Source organism: Poecilia mexicana, unplaced genomic scaffold (genome assembly GCF_051168715.1).
Source record: "Poecilia mexicana isolate PSO_F unplaced genomic scaffold, ASM5116871v1 scaffold_19, whole genome shotgun sequence".
Lineage (NCBI taxonomy): Eukaryota > Metazoa > Chordata > Actinopteri > Cyprinodontiformes > Poeciliidae > Poecilia > Poecilia mexicana.
The window spans coordinates 12,582,337-12,600,120 of NW_028263388.1; the positions used below are offsets into that span (position 1 = coordinate 12,582,337).

Consider the following 17,784-nt stretch of genomic DNA (forward strand, 5'->3'; position numbering starts at 1 on the left):
ACTGATTGGGGAAATTAAAAGCTTATAAACGTCCATGCTTGTTTGTGTATAGAAAGCAGGAACAGTCCATTTACACAAACTTTAAAACAGATTTGACAATATCAGATTAAACTAACTATCTTACATGTTGTGTAAAGCATCGCATCGAACTAATATACACAAAATAAACACATGGCAGAGGACAGTAAAAGTTCAACGCTCCAGCTGCATCCGCAACTAAACATCCTTTTGTTATTTTGCCTCGTTTGGCTCAGACTCTGGAAGAAACTAAAAAGACAATTATCTGTAAAATAAAACTGGTCTTTGTTTTACCTGATAAACTTTATGCTCACAAACAGCTGCTCAAGCTGTTGTCGTTTTCTTGACATAAACTTTATGTCCTCATCCCTCGGCTATGGGGTTGTTTATGGTGTTAAAATCAAGATTCCAACTCTATAACACAATACAATAAAGTCAGCCTACAAAATGTTGTAAACCATTCAAATATTTATCTATTACAACAAATCCATTTCTGTTGGGTTTGTTAGGTTTGTTTTTATTTTCTGTGATCTGTCATTTGTATACGCCTAACTTTTAGGTCGATATATATGTTTTTTCCCCTTTGTTTAAGTAAAAAAAACAAAAAACACATTTGTCTTAGTGTTTTTTGTACAGGCGGTCAGGTCAATAAACTCCTTTCTAAACAATCCACAGCAACCATTTGGGTCACCAGCATAGAGGCTGACTGTGCTCCAGTCAGGATAGAATGGGTGGTACTGTTCATGTAGCCGAGAGAGAGAGTGAAACAGACTGAAAGAATAAGAGGGGAGAGGCAGAGTGCACTTGAGTGGGTCACCAGACTAAACATAGCATTGCATGTTAGAGATGCATGGAGGCAGCGCCCCAGCTCACATCTGTAGCTTCGGCTAGCGAGCCACTCCTCTGCCATGCATATTTTACAGTCTCGCTGTGTCATCCGCTTAGCAGTGGTGCGAGTTTGAGAATTTGCAGTTTTTTTTTTTTTTTTTTTTTTTTTTTTGGTTTCATACTCTTGGTTGTTCTCTTTGTTTCAAGAAAGGCGACCCTCTTATTGAGCAACGTGTGTGCGTGTGTGTGTGCGTGTGTGTGCGTGTGCGTGCGTGTGTGTGCGTGCGTGCGTGCGTGCGTGTGTGTGTGTGTTTGTGTTTGTTACATGCAAATTTAGGACATATTAATCTTTTTCTGTCATTGTTCTCAAGTGTGTGCTACGTAAGTGGTGGTGTGTTAAGTGTGTTTGTGGGGCTTATAGCGCTTGCTGCTGAGAGTCTAAGAGTGCTGGAATCAGAAAGCCCTCTGAGGTATGGCTCTGCAGCAAATAATGCTGTGCATAATATTCAATTATGCATGTTGTTTATATTTCCAAACTGAGATACTTACGTGTGCACATGTTTGGCAGCCGTGCGAGACGGTTTGCTAACATCCGGCTTTTTATAACGTCACAAAACCTTTTAGAAAAAAAAAAAAATAATAAATATATATATATATATATATATATATATATATATATATATATGTATATATATATATATATATATATATATATATATATATATATATTGTATCGGCAAAAGTTTTTTTTTGAACATTAATGGTTCTGTTTTGGGTTTAATCAGAACTTAATAGAGAGGATTACAGCAAGAGCTCTATCTGAGCCAGAGATTTGTATTATCGTTTTATAATCATATCATTACTGTGCCAGTTCTCTGGCTGTTGTGCAGTGATGTAACAGATGTGTGCTTGCAAATAGAACAGTGTGGTGCTCAGAGGAGGGAAACCAAACCGCAGCATGTGGCAACTCTGATTTTCATCTCTCTTTTTTTTTTTTCCCACACCATGACTTCTTCAGAAATGCACAGTTGTAGGAGTGACAGAAAACTGGAAAAAAGAGAGAGTATCTCTTTGTTGATGTTTCTGATGACATAAACACTCTGTCACAGTGGTGGTCTGAGCTGTCATGCCACTGACTGACTGAGGGGCTGTCGCCCCAAGCACCTACACGGATACAGGTTTTTTTTTGTTGTTGTTTTTTTTACCCTCACTTACTAAAAATTCAAATGTTATCTCGATGCTGCAGAGCTGTCACAACTATTACTGACAAGTTCACCCTCAATGTAAACGAAACACTGGTGTCAAGTGAAAAACAGACGTACAAAACAACTGATTCCCATTTTGTCACCTCGTACCTGCAAACTTCAGTGTGTTGATCAAGATCTTCTAGACCCAACAGAAGTAAATGACAAAAAAAAGTTAAAAATTAAAATCTGAAAAAGTTGGTGTCGATATGAAGGTGGATCAAGCAAAAAAAAAAAAAAAAAAACTGTCCAAGCCCAGGAACAAAATAAACTTTACAGTCCACAAAAGGCTCAAAACAGTCAGGAGGGTTAAGGCCTGTTTTAGATCAAGTCAAATTTATGCTGAATTTTATTAAAATCTGCGGCAAGACCTGAAAATTGATATCCACAGACACTCTCCATTTCAGTCTTGGGATAAGCAAAACTGTTAGAGATTTAGCGAAAAGGTTGTCTTTACAAATGAATAATCTATTTGAACAGGAATAAATGAATCTTTTAGTTTTTCCATCATGTTTCGTCTCACTGGAAGTAACAGGTTTTGAAAAATCCCCATCAGAGCTGTGAATCTGATATAAAATGAATCGAGCGAGCTTAAGATTGGGGTGATGGCGAAGAGGTCTTCCAACGTCTTGCCAAAGAAATTATCTAAATTCTGCAAACCTGTACAAATCTGTTCAGCAGTTTCAATAAGGGTTCAATTACTGTAACTTCAGTAAATAGCTTTCCTCTAATTATTAGGAATGGTGTAATTTTTAACTTTCATTTATTAATATTGTATTTGTGTGTGTATATATATATATATATATATTTTTATTTTTATTTTTTTTTTTTATCAATATTCCTTTTATGTTGTGGTTTTATCTTCAGAGAGATTCTTGTCTCATTTCCTAAAAGAAACAAAATTCTTCACTAGTTGAAGATCTGACTTTTCCAGGGGTGTCAATAATTTTGCATCTTGTTTACGAATTCTACAAATTTGTAAACAAGCAACACTTAATCTCTGTATATGAAATTCAAATCAAGTGAAAATACCCCAAGGTCTCTGCTTGCGACATTTCAAAATGTGGAAAAGTTCAAACATGTGAGAACGTTCTTCAGTGGATCACGTTTGTCAAATTACGTTTTGCTTTTAAGCTTCTAACGTCGCATTCTTCAACATCCTAACAAAACGGGACCATTACCTCAATCGAGTGGGCCGCAAGAGAGTTTTAAGACGCTGCCAAACAAAACAATCAAAAATAAATCGGGCTCCATAGGGTGTTTAAGAGATTTATTTTATGCTGCTGTAATCCGCCCTATAGACTTTGAAAAGGGAAAAGGGAGTCATAAGCAGGGCCAAGCTATAATTAAAGTCTAACATGTAAAGGGCAGCATTAGGCCACAATGATAGTAACTTAACAGGCAATTAAATTCGTTTTCCCACTGGGAGGTTAAACACCAACCATGCCCAGACATGTAGGTCCTGTTTTCGACTTTTTCATTCTGCATCGCGTCGGTATGAATTTAAGTTGTCAACCTTGTAAACGTTAGAAGAAAAATGTCTCCGTCTTTGCACCGTCGCAAATTACGAGAGGGGACTTGTAAAACTAGAAGCTGCTTTTGCTGTTGAAAATTAATAATATGTTTATTGAATGAAAATGCAAAATACACTTAAACAGAAAGAAGCAGATTATCTAAAATTGAGGAAACGTCGATACTTAAATAAGAAACGGAGGAAGTCAAATGTTTTTGGATTAGATAAAAGCTGTTGAAGTTATTAATTCAAAGTCAAACAGTTAATATAATAAATTGTGGTAGTTCTACATAGACAAATATAAATGGATAGAATAGTACAATTAATTCATATTTACTACATAAATTATTTATGACAAACGGTAAATTGATCTCATTTTAATTGATATTTTTATGTAATAACTCCATTAATGAATCTGAATGCATCTTTTTAATGGTAATCTAAATAACACTTAACATGTACTAATCAAATTGAATTATTATTGCATAAATTCGGTTAGTAAAATAAAAAACTAAATATGTTTCATCATTTCTATAGCGACATTAATTTTAGTATGACTTTAGTTATTCAACTCGTTTGAAACTTTATTTCTATTAAATATTGCAGAGAAATCGAAGCAGATACATTAAGCGAATAGCAACTTCACGTTTGGTTGTAGCTTTTATTTGTTCCATTTATTACAGACTGAATAACTAATGCTGCCTTCACCTACAATTTTAATTTGGCAAATAAAACTGTTTTTATAGCTTATTTATTTAAGCACTTACTATATGCTGCCTCGGTGGCTTTCCGAGCTCCACATGGTGTCCTTATGTGCGACAACAATAAACAAACTGGGCATAAAACATTAATTATTGCAGAAATCTCTGTGGTCAGGCAGTGCAGTTTCTGCTGGTACTCGTTGTTCTCTCTGAGGTTGAGCCCGACCACCCCACACACTCTTTGAACTGCAAACACCTCCGACATTAACAGACTGCACAACCTGACTGTGTGTCGCGCACGGCCTTTAATGGGACCGTGTTCTCCCTTCACCTCCCGTCTGAGCAGACTGTCTCCAACGTGCCTTTCAAACTTTGCTGACGCGGTTTCGGCTGTGCGTCTGATGTGCTGTGTGTTGATGTGCCCGTGGAGTGGTTCTACTCCTCTGCTTTGTCAGTGTGGGGTTTCCCCCCCATGTGTAGCCATGTAATTGGAGGGCTTTAACGGGCTTATTTGTGTATTTCCCGCAGAGTCATTTTCCTGCTATTGAATTTAGCTTGAGAGCACGGTCAAAAGCAAGGCTTTTACTGTTAAAATACACCCAATTACTTGCATAAAAGGCCTCCTAATAGTATTGGCTTTGAGTGCTCCATTGCTTTGTGAAAACACTCTTGTTTCTTTCTAGATTTTTAGAGCGCAGATGGCTGGCGCACAGACGGTTCACACAGATGAGCTTACATTGTCTCTTTGGCTTTTTGCGTATAAATTTTGGATCATCCGTCTCTGTTATGGACAACTACATTATAGAGCAATTTTTATCTGCTTTTTAGTCCAGTCAAAAACTCATACTGGCCTCAGTGAGGCCTTCTGTCACACAATTAGAGCTTGGTCCAAACTGGGTGCTCGACTGGACAATGATACCGCACCAGCACCAGTTGCCATGTCCTAATCAAAGACCACGCCTTGGCTTCAGGAAATTGCTGCGGTGGCTCATTAGAGCGAGGGAGAAACTCAATAGGTGGATAAAGTAGCAACCTCACGGTACCTTGTGTGTTTGTGACTTTCCCGTGACTGCTTAACACAACAGCTGTGAAACAAACCCGGTGGTCTCATTGTAAAACAGAAAATTCGACAAAGTCTGATTTCCTTTTCTGTCCCTTTTATCATCCCTCAGGTGGCTCAATGGCCCTAAGAGGAAGAGGAAGAACAGCCAATGTTCGGTGAAGAGTATGACTGGTGAGTGACTGATTTAATCTTCTACGGTCCACGGATCCTTAATCCAGAGAATATAAGCTGTCCAGATGCAGATAGATGTTCAAATAAGTGATAAGTGTAACTTTTTTTTTATCATTTCTATAGGAAAGCTCCTCACAATGAATCTAGGCAGCTTTGCAATTGTACAAAGGTTTGGTGGTAGCTATTTCAAAGCTGCCTTGTGGACGTTTTGCTTTCAGAAATGGAGAAAAAATATTTTGGGCATCTGCCGTTGATAGACAATAGGCCTCTGCTTCACCTGCCTCTGCGTTGGTCAGTGTTTATTGTGAGCGTGACGGCTCCAAATCCTCAGAACCGAGGGAGAGAGGCAAACGGGCGAAGAAAGACGCAGTGAAAGAATTACGGTGGGAGGAACAGCTTTATTTAGGAAAATAAAGCACCAGATATGTTGTTGTTTTCCCTCCAAGCCGGCATATGTTTTGAATCACCTGCCTCGCTGCTGGATGGCCCATTAATACCATCAATTTGAGCCTCTCTCTCTTCAGGTTGCTCTTGTAAAAGAGTCTTCTTTATTGGTGTTACGGTAAAGGTTTTGAGAAGAAAACACACACACACACACCCACACACACACACACACACACACACAAAAAAACACTTTGCTTCAGCTCATCTTTTGTTGGAAGCTCAGCAAAGCCCGTATGCAGCTCATGGAAGTGTTGCTCGGCACGGTGCGAACGACACTGGCAGTTCACAGGTTTTCCCAAACTGACAATGAATTGGAGAAACAAATGAATTGCAATTGCATTGACGAGTCGATATTTTTATCCACCCCTACTTGTGAGTTTTCAGCTTGAGGGGCTGCGATCGTGGAAACCTAAAAGGTGTGGGTTGCAACCAGGCGGCCGTGAGGATTTCTTCCTGGAAGTTTACCCGGACTTAACTCCGTGTGTCGATCCTCGTGTGCACTCTCCAAACGCGTTCAGTGCTTTAAATACGAGCAAAGTTGCTGCCCACCATCCTCGGCACCTTATCTCCATCAGACTCTGCTCAAGTTTCTCAAAAAAGATGGACACTAGAGTATGATTAATGTCTCTGACCTACAGGAACAGTTGTCGTCGCTTTGGGCCACGCCACGCTCGTTTCGCGGTCTTATATTACGCCTTAGAGTTCATAGTCAGTCCAATAACTACCACCACTTCAGATGATGGATTCAGCAGAGCTCTTGTGAGATGTTTAAAGCCTGGGATATTAATTGAAATCCTGCTTTTTCATCACCGCGTATCCTGAAGTATGTGTAGGATCTAACATCAGGACAGGATAATAAGCTTTTTCAAATTAGAAGCTCATTAATTTTTTTTTCTTAACATTATAAGCACGGGTAATCGCTTATTATGCTATTAAAGTTTTATTGTATAGTTCATACAGCAGCAGGGGATTAGTGTGTGTAGTCAGGATTATCCCCTAATGTCCTCGGTGTTTACAGTCTCGTATGTCGTCCCATCCGGGTTCCCGTTGTGTCAGGACCTCAGAGAAAGAACCACGGGACTCCGTCAGACACCCGATCCATTCCGTTCCGATCCAAACAAAGAAAGCAGCTGTTCTGGCGCGAACCTCGTGAAGGCCGAGTATCTATCTGGGCTCTGCCGCTGCAGCAGCGACCCTCGTCGATGTCTCTTGAGTTTCCTGTTCCAAAAAAAAGGGGGGCACTGCCACATCCAGAGAGCTGCAGCGGTATTGATTTTGGGCTTGGCTTCCGAAAGCAGCCACAGACTAGCTTTGGGATCGGCCTACCACTGTTCGGCCCTGCCAGCGCAGCAGCACTGACATTTCTCTCACAGGCTTGCCTCGATCTTGATGTTCTCCTTATCTTTTTTCCTCATGCTTTTCTGAGCTTCTATATTTTCTTCTTCAGTTTTGGGCTCTCTTTTTTTTGTTTGTTTGTTTTCGTCTAAACTCTTATTACGATCCCCGGTGGGGTTTTTTCAGCTTGAACTCGGTGGTATTTGTTCAAATCGATTTGGCTTGAAATGTGACTTGTTGTGCCCCCTTGGCACTCACTCTTGCCTCGCTTTCCCACCATCCTCTTCTTGCACTGCCCCTCCTTCTTCTCCTCCTCCTCATCCTCTTCCTCATGTAGAATCTGTAGCAAAGCCAAAAAGCAGGGCGCAACTGACACTGCCAGTCACAGCTCTCAACACGCCTCAATACAAACAGGCACACAGCTGCAGTGCTGCTGCATCCACTGGAGAGTAAAGAAGGAAAGGTTCTTTAATTAATAATCTGTTTGAATAAGTTAAAGCCAGACAAAGAATTGGGTCACTTTTTGACCACGCGTGACCTCGCCCGTTCTCCTCGCTGCACTTTTGGAGTTTACAGACATGCAAAAAAAAAAAAAAAAAAAAGCTAAGACGTTGCACGAATCTCAGGTTATTATCAGTGGATTCAGGTTCTCCGATTCTTCTGTCTGGATGTAATCTGAGACTCTGCAGGGGCCAAACCGTCTGCTGGAGCACTCTGCTACCCCCCCCCCCTCCCCTTCTCTCTCCCTTCATGTTTGGGGTTGTTATCATACCATAAAAGAGGCCTGCCCGCCTCAGTCCTGATGCAGTGCGATATGCGTCGGAAGGAGCTGAACGTTTCTGAGCAGTCGCGGAGCTAAAAGCGCATGCTGAAGCCGCTCAGTTTGTGTACGTTTGTGCCCACGCCGACTTTATTTGCGACTTGCGCTGGACCGTTTCCTCCCCTCCCAGCTGCTCGGCCACGTATACGGCACATGAAATGTCTGGAAATCTGCTACTTCCTGTGTTTCTGAGCTGAGCAAACTCCTCGGTTCTCCCCCAGTCTCGGAGGCGGCATAGGAGGAGAACGAGCTGTTCCGTTCCCAACCTATGACTTATTCCCTGTGTCAAAACAAGTGTAACTAGTTCCATAAAGTTCACATCCAATTAAACCCATTAAAGATATTTTTGAAAGTTTTTTAATTAGATTTCTGAAAGTTAAATTAGGAGTAGAGAGGGAGCATTTAAAGCTGGGGTTCCTCGCACGGTGCTCGTTTCTGGTTTAAACAGCCCTCCTCCCGCAGTGATGTTTATGCCTGTGTTCCTTCTTCTTTCAGGGTACATCCCCAGCTACCTCGAAAAGGATGAGCCATGCGTGGTGTGTGGCGACAAGGCCACAGGGTACCACTACCGCTGCATTACCTGCGAGGGCTGCAAGGTACGCGTCCGCAGAGACGCTCGCCTCCGTCGGTTATTTGTGGCTTTTTTTTTTTTTTTTTTTTTGTGCTCATGTTACAGGCCAAGGCTTTTCTAAGTGTGAAAGTACAAGTGATCTTTACATGCTTAGGAGAGATTATGTTTTGGATGTGATTCACAATAAGAAGAATTCAATAAAAGTAAAAAAGAAGAAAAAAAGAAAACCTGAGACAGGCTGAAAATCAGCTTATTTGGATCTGTGGATCAGATACAAGATTATAGGAAATGTATTCCTTTGTGGAAGCTAAGATAAAATAACTAAGGTTTGATGTAAGGTTTTTACACCATACTGTGTGTTAACGTTTCTCACAAACAAGACCAGCAGGAGGACTGATTGATCCTGACTTTACTGAGCCGTCGTAGGACGTGGGATTTAAGGTTTTCATCTCATCTTGTCCTCCATCGCTTTAATTTCTGCCTGCTCTGTTTCCCGTCAGGCCTCCGCCGTACGCGACCGACTGTCACTCTGCCTGAAGCGTTCATTCATTCATCAGTCTCTCTCTCTCTCTCTCTCTCTCTCTCTTTCTCTCTCTCTGTGTGTGTGCTTTTCATCGCGCCTGCAGGGTTTCTTTCGTAGGACCATTCAAAAGAACCTCCACCCCACCTACTCCTGCAAATATGATGGCTGCTGCATTATTGACAAGATCACCCGCAACCAGTGCCAGCTGTGTCGCTTTAAGAAGTGCATCTCAGTGGGAATGGCCATGGACTGTGAGTGCAAAGGCTTTTCCGCGTTCTGTCACTCGACAAGCATGAACTTCAATGTATTTTATTGGGATTTTTAATCCTGGTAAAGTAGAGCAAAAGTTGAATAGTTTCACTTTTTCTTTAAACAGAAAAACTAGAAAACAATGGCACACATTTGTATTTGGCCCCTATTAATCTGTTACCCTTAAGTACAATCCCGAATTCCTGTTTCCAGTTGCCCACAACCCAATTAGGTAAAGCAGACTTTACACCATCCTGAAAATGTCATGTTGGGTGCTGAGAAAGATTTATTGTGGTTGAAATGTGTTTTCTAGTAAAAAAAAAACAAACTCTACCTTTAAACTAAACCTAAATGCTTTTCTCTTTTCCTACCCAGTGGTCCTGGATGACTCAAAGCGGGTGGCCAAACGGCGCCTTATTGAGGAGAACAGGGAGAAACGCAAAAAGGAGGAGATGGTGAAGACCCTGCAGACCCGTCCAGAGCCCACTGTGGCCGAGTGGGACCTGATCCGGCTGGTGACGGAGGCCCATCGGCATACCAACGCTCAGGGCGCACAGTGGAAACAGAACCGCAAATTCCTGGTGAGAACACGTTGCTCTGGTTTTCATTCTTTTTGTCCACTTAACTCCACTTTCTTTTAGATGTACAACATTTCATGGTCTGACACTCGAATGCAAAAAATAAAAAAAATAAAAAAATATTAATCCAAGAGAGTCTCCTCTAAAGGTCGGATCTTGCTGCGGGGTAGGAGTTTGGCTCTGAAAGTGTTTGAAGGTGCATAAAAGCTGAATGCTTCAGATAATCCTGAGCCAAAAACACAAGGTCACAGCCTGAGCTTGTGTGAGACGTGAAGCCTTATAGGACAAACCTGAGAGGAGCAGGAACAAAAGAGTGTGCATGAACTTGTTTTTGTTACCAGTCAAAGCGTGAGCAGGTTGAGCTCTCTTATGTACAACAAATATATAATATTTTAGAAGGCTTTTCAGTCTAATAAGGCCAAGAGACCAGAAGCAAATCTATACAGTAACATTTTGAAAGTTATTCATTCATTCATTTAAATAGACGCAGTTCTCTGTAATAAAGATGAAAACTGATTTGGTTGCCACGGTTTAGGAATGTACATCACAATGTAACATTTTTGAAAAGCTCTTATTTGTTTATATTTTACACCCTATTATGCCTATTATTTTTTTTTTAATAAAAACTTAAACCACATTGAGTCATGACACCTGTTAATTTTATTCTTAGACTCCGCCATCTGTATTTGTGTTCTCTTTTTTTATATATATATATAGTTTTACATTCTTATCTCTTTCGTTCACCTTATTTAAAATTCGCTCGTGGAAAAAAATGTGACTTTTGTATTTGACAGGCGACGTGCCAGCATTTGATGAGTTTATCATCAGTGAATACATCACGCCTGGGCTTCAGCGGGTCTCTGCTGAGACTGTAAACTCGGCTTATTATATCGATTTGCTGTGCATTAAGGTGGTGATGGCGTTCTGATTTGAAAAACGCCCTCCTAGAAGAAAGGAGGAATAATTAAAAGTCAAAAGTAATTGAATTAAATTTACTTCTTGGGGAATGAATGCATGATGTTTTCTTGTCCCCATGAGATAAAGTATATAGATAAGGAATTTGTTTGATTTTTCACTTCCTTATTTCTAAATAAAAAAGAAAAGTAAAAACAAATAATTGTCGTTTTTCTGCTGCTGCTGCTGCTGCTGCTGCTGCTGCTGCTGCTGCTGCTGGAGTGAGTCGTGGTTTGCTTTATCTGCTGTGTGTATGACACCCCCTTTTGACGTGTTGCTGTTGACTCACACATTTGGCGTAAGGGATGTTGTTTCCGGTGAGTCCACCAACTCGAGTAAGTGAACCGAGTCCAACCAATCGGCTGAGTCCGCTGTATTTCTGCCGATTCAGGAACTCTCCGGCTCATCTTGACAACCCACATCCTTCAGTGCGGATGCTGTTTCTGAGTGAAAAAAGCTCAAAGTTAAGGTGCTTTCCCTTGAACGGCAACAGAGAAGCCGCTGTTTTATGTAATGCCAGCAACGCTAACCACTCTAATAGTCTTACTCAGCAGTGTGATATCTGTTTAAAAGTCAAAGCTCAGATTACTAGTAGCGCTTTCAAACAGCTGGATGCATCCAGAATGAACTTCTATGAAACAAAAACTGTGGGAGTAGTTTTTCACTTTAAGTGTTGGATCATCTTGTACACGCCGTCCTTCTCGGTTTGCTGTTCTGTTCTCTGAGCCAAATAAAACATAAAACCTCTCCACAACCCTTCAGCACACAGAAATCTCCTGTTTTTCACAGGTCCTAAACTTTAAACTGTTGCTCTTAGGGACATTTGCCAAATACTGAGTCTGAATCCCTGTTTTCAGTCTTTGCAATTAGAAACAGAAACCGATCCACTTTAAGGCCCATTGAACATCTGCTTTTAGTTCAGGGCAGACTAAGTTAAAAAAAAAAAAAAAAAAAAAAAAAAAAAACACTTTCCATACCACAGACCTGGAGGTTCCCAGAGGAGATCTCATCATCCTGTCAGATGTTGTGTGCATTGTGTTTATAGTTTTTGACTTCTAACTGTTGAACTTTTTATCTCATCTTAGAAAAAAAAAACATCTGTATATCATTGGGAATTATGTATATTCATAATTCTTTTTGGTTTGATTCTTGATCCATGATGCCAGAATTGGGGCAAAGCAACTTGTAATTATTATTGAAATTGGCTTTGAACTTGACACATTGTGAGTGACCAGTTTTAATTGCCGTTGGTATGAAACAGACATACAATAAGCTCATTATGAAAAAAGTTTCCAGAGTTAATGTATCTGATAATAGGTCAACAGTTCAGCACTTTAATGCTGAAACTGCAATAATAAGGCTCCTCCCCACTCCTCTGTCTGTAAATCAGTTGAACTTTATTCACACTCAGATCCATGTATCATTTGCAAGATGCTAAATTTTATTTCTCTGATTGATTGATTGATTTCTTTAATTCACTTGAAGTCCTTTTTTTTTTTTTTTTTTTTTTTGCTCCGTCTGTGTCCTTTGGACATAAACAAGGAGGTCTTGAAGATGGGCAAATAAATATTATGTATTATCTTGTGTTTTTAACTTCAGTAATCTCAATGTATGCATTAAAAAAATGCCGTGAATTTTCTGAAACCTAATCATGGGGTCAGAAAGTCCTCCCAACAGGAATCCAAATTAAGACTGGTGCTGTTGGAACATTTTTTAGAATAACATTGAGCTGGAGCTTCAGCTTTGTGTTGGAAAACTAGGGAGTTCAGTAGACTAGGCGGAAAGTAAGCACTGGTATAAATTACTCCTAAACTTCCTAGTGTAGTTTGTTTTGAACTCTAATGGATCGTGCTCCCCAACTGCCCATAAATCTAGGATTACATTCTGACTCACCGAAGAAAAGGAAACTCTGTGTGAAGGTCACCGTGAGACACTTTGGTATTTTTCAGTCCGTAAATCTGTTAAAAACATCTTTTCACTCAAACGTTCACATTATTCTTGGTTTTGATTACACTTTCTCTTCTTCCTTTCATTTGTTTTGTTTTCTTTCTTTTCTTTCTTATTTCCTTCCTCGTATCATTATTTTTGTTCATCTCTTCTTCTCATTCTTTTTTCCTCTATTGTTTCTTCTTTGCTTCTTTTCTCCCTTATTTTTACCTTCCTTGTTTCATAAATACCATCTTCTTTTTCTTTCTTTCTTTCTTTCTTTCTTTCTTTCTTTCTTTCTTTCTTTCTTTCTTTCTTTCTTTCTTTCTTTCTTTCTTTCTTTCTTTCTTTCTTTCTTTCTTTCTTTCTTTCTTTCTTTCTTTCTTTCTTTCTTTCTTTCTTTGTTTCTTTGTTTCTTTGTTTCTTTTTCTTTCTTTCTTTGTTTCTTTTTCTTTCTTTCTCTCCCGGTGTTCTTCCCTTTTTCATTCATTCCATTCCATCCACGCGTCCTTCCTTCTGTCCTGCCATAGTCATAAATTGATGGTGTACTGATAGAGTAGTGTACTTTAAAATGAAATCTGAAAAGTTGAGTCTGGGAAAGTGTGGATTTTTTACACAATGAATGGGTGGAAACCTTGGAGCAATACACTTTTTTTTTTTTAATTGAAAACAAGACCCAAGAAGAGACAAAGAAGTAAGCTTGCAATCCCCATAAATCCTAAAACAGACATTTTCTATTAGTTCTATCGAGGCTCCTTGGTTATTTTAGAAATCGGACTGATTTGGAAGTAGAAAAAGCACCGTGATTAATCCCCATCAGTTCCAAAAAGTTTTTTCCCTGCATTAATCTAGGTAATCTGCAGAGCTTACTGTGAAGACTTCTTTTTTTGCTTATTGCTGCCATTTTTTAAGCTCTCCGTGGTTTTCTAATCACACTGGGGTTAAGGATGAACTCTGTACAGACAAAAATCCATTAAGCAACGTAAAATATGACTGAAAGACTGCGGAAGGAGTGTTATGCTTTCAGTATGTATAACCTGCAGCTGATTCTCCTGCCTCTCCCTTGACAGCTATTTTCTCAACAGCGATGTAAAAAAATTGCCCCTGAACTCCACCTTCAAAACACTATGCTTAGTTTTTGGCTCTTTCGCAGCATCCATCTCGGTGTTCCATGATTGATGACTTACTGTTTGCGACGATTATTCTCACGCTTTAGTTTTATCCTGCTCATGGCCGGAGCCCAACTTAAATTAACTGCTATAGCTTTTGGCACATGCTTTATTCAGGGGAAGGCGACACAATATGTATCATTGTCACACCTCAATTTACGCAGATTTCTGAATGCAAACCCTTGACGTTTCCCCATTCGTCACATTAGACCCTGAAACAAAAGTGTATTTTATTGAGATCTTATGTGATAGACCAAGATAAAGTGGAGCACAATTACGAAGAAGAAGAAGGTGAATGATAAATGATAAATGTGGTTGTCAAATAAATTAAAAAACAAAACTGGAAAAGTTTTGAGGTGAGCAATGGATGGCGGCTTTGTGAGACATCAGCCTTAACCTTGATGAGAAATGTGTTTCATTGTCACAAGAGCTCAAGGCAAAGGAATTTGTCAAACCAATTAGTAGTAAAAAAAAAAAAAAGTACAAAAATTATTACCCTTAACTGTGCACCGCAAAGGCAAACAAAAGCAGCACAAGGCTCTTGCAGGATCCTGATGAGGGTTTTGAAAGGTAAGTTTTGACAGACGCTCTTGAAAATCGAGATCTTTAAGAATGTCCTCTCCGGGTTTTACAGATATCTCTTCAGGATTGTTTAACACCCTGTGCTAATCGCTGCCTTTTTTTCCCCAATGCAGCCAGAGAAGATTGGCCAATCTCCGGTTGCCCCGACGTCCGACGGAGACAAGGTGGACCTGGAAGCCTTCAGCGAATTCACCAAGATCATCACCCCTGCCATCACACGAGTAGTCGACTTTGCCAAAAAACTGCCCATGTTCTCTGAGGTGAGGGAAGGCTGATTATTTGGCAACCGACGACCAGTTCGTGCGTAGATGGCCTCTGTCAGGCCGCATGTGTTTGTGAGCGCTCAGAGGTGTGAGGATGATAAGTGCGATTTGTCAAGCAGATCATTTAATCTGTCTGAAGGAAAGGCCAATACATTTCATTGCAAATTTATTCATACCTCTTAAACATTTAAACTGCTTTACATTTTGTTTCACCTTGGGATTTTCTATTATAGATCTCCATAACTTCAGAAGTAAAAGAAAAGATTTGTGGTTCTCGAAAATTTATTCAAGTATGAACTTTTGCTGCTATTGCACCTGCATGTCTTTTGGTTCATGCAGGTGCATGAACCTGCATGTACTGTACTACATGCAGTACTTCCTTTGAACATTTTCATCGTTTTAAATCTGTCGATGTCGATTTTTAAGATATTTCCCAAGATTCTCAGTTTGATAAAGATCTGGACTTGATCTGGACGCGTCTGCCTCAACCTGAAGTGTTGTACTGTGCCTCTGGTTGTATGTTTCGGATCTGACAGACTTCATGACTTTCTTTCAAAAAGGGTTTTGTTTTTTTTCTTGTCGCTTTGTATTTGTGAAGCGAACAGACACTTGCATTAGTCAATATTTCCTCCAGCACTGACCTACAGGTAGACACCTCAGGGAACAAACTTTCTTACATATGATAGTCGGTTTGGGTTACATTAATTAGTAAACATCTAATAAAGTAGTGGCAAGGCATTACATTATTGAGCACTGATTGAAGAGTTATTGTCTGGTGGGCCAGATGGATTTAGACCTGTGAGTGGGAATTTGTGGCATAATTAGCTACAGATGTGGAGAAGTTGCAACCGTAATCCCATGCAACATTTAGAAACAAAAATCGAAGGCAATGATGTTGAAACTGCTTTTTTTTCCCAGTACAATTGTGTGTTTAATGGTTTCTTTCTTGATAGATGATACCACTGAAATCAATAAGGACAAAAAAAAAAAAAAAACGCATTGTGTTTACTGAGATGAAAATTAAAGCTAAGCAGATAGCAATGCCAGAATCTGCCTCGTTTTATCTCAAAATAATAAAAGTCACTATAAATTAGGCTGTTTAATCTGATATCATTGGACTATGGGGAAAAACCTATTTGAGCCGAGAGGCTTCTTCACGCTGCCTGTCTGAAGCCCTGATAGGAAATGCACAGAAACAAAGCCCACAGTCATTTACTCACTAAAAAAAAACACTAATTAATTGCTGCTCCTTTAAATTGACACAGCCATAAATGCATTGTAAGTGTTTGGTTTGAGCTTCAGTTACAAGCCATGATTACAAATTTACAAGACAGATCAAGGCAACAAATGTCAATTAATCGGCTCGGCTGCCAGGAGCGACACAGGGAGAGTAGAGTTCGCACCGAGGTGGGATTAATTCGGTGAACGCATTCTGCACACGTAACGAGATGAGATTCAGCTGAGAGGGGCTTGCATCCATGTAAATCAGGGTGGTTTTGAAATAATCTGTTTATTCGCGGAAACAAATACATGCTCGGTGTTCATCCATTGTTTTTCTTCTGTTCTTGAACCACTTCTTTTACTATTGTCCATTTGTCTCTCACGTTATCTGATAAACTTTGGTTGATGCTGGGAATTATTTTATTTTATTTTATTTTGTCGTGTGTAACACAGAAACTGAGCCGATTAGGCCGTGCCCACACGAGAACACAACTGATCGGAACAATCTTTTCCGTTTGCCCCTAAAATATACACGTAGAAATAACACTGTTGCTATAAATGTCTTTGTCCATATAAGAACACCATAAGTGAATGGATGCGGCGCTCTGATGTTGCCTGGAAAATGCACAAACCCAGGAATGGAGCTGAGGAGCATGTTTTCATGGAGTTTGTCACAGAGCTGGAAATCATAGAAAATAAATGCTGCCACCCTTTGTTTACTTCTGATACTGGGGACATTAAGTGTTAGAGTTACTGACTAACATTTATTCTGGCCCATAGACTATAAACCATATAGACTATCAAAAAGAAACAGAAAACCAGTGCAGTGATTTAAGGGCCAGCATAACATGAAACATTTGTTCTTGTGTTGGCAGTAGCATTCTTGTCGACATGGATATCATGGTGGACACACTTAGTGACTGTTGTTGACAACGGTCAAGTGAGGAAACTTGAACTTTTTTTTCCAACAACATAAATGTAAATGGATGCACAATATATCTTCACATCTCTGTTTGCATTGAATGATAGATTTATTTATTTTTATTTTTTTTTTATGATCACCAGCTGCCTTGTGAAGACCAGATCATCTTGTTGAAGGGCTGCTGCATGGAGATCATGTCGTTGCGAGCGGCAATCCGTTATGACCCCGAAAGCGAGACGCTGACGCTGAGCGGGGAGATAGCCGTGAAGCGCGAGCAGCTGAAGAACGGAGGGCTGGGTGTGGTGTCTGACGCCATCTTTGATTTGGGCAAAAGCCTGGCGCAGTTCAACCTGGACGACACGGAAGTGGCGCTTCTGCAGGCCGTGCTTCTCATGAGCTCAGGTATGCTTAAAGGAAAAAAGGCATCTTTCAGTTTATAATTTCATGTCAATGGCTTTACGTGCCATCGAATGAAACATGTAGTAAATGAGGTCTTACTTAATGTTATTTAAATAAAAATTTCCATCGTACTTCTCCCTCGGAGGTGAAATGTTTAAGCCCATTAAGTACTGCACATAGTGCTTAGAACTAGGTGTTTAAAAACCGGAAGCTGTCCTTTAAAGAAATGCCTCATCTAAACCTTCCTCACACACTTTTTGGTCCCTTTTCTTAAAGATTGGGTCCACCGT

General features: G+C 40.0%; 1 protein-coding gene across 2 annotated transcripts in view; it reads left to right on the top strand.

Annotated features, from left to right (window-relative positions):
- Positions 1–17,784, top strand: part of LOC106913185 (thyroid hormone receptor alpha) — a 130,317-nt gene that overhangs the window by 100,829 nt on the left and 11,704 nt on the right. For both annotated transcript variants that reach the window (XM_014979920.2, XM_088001010.1), the window contains 6 exons: positions 5,477–5,538; positions 8,633–8,733; positions 9,335–9,482; positions 9,856–10,061; positions 14,803–14,949; positions 17,239–17,497. In XM_014979920.2, coding sequence (XP_014835406.1) covers positions 5,477–5,538; positions 8,633–8,733; positions 9,335–9,482; positions 9,856–10,061; positions 14,803–14,949; positions 17,239–17,497 — 923 coding nt within the window. The remainder of the gene's footprint in view (positions 1–5,476; positions 5,539–8,632; positions 8,734–9,334; positions 9,483–9,855; positions 10,062–14,802; positions 14,950–17,238; positions 17,498–17,784) is intronic.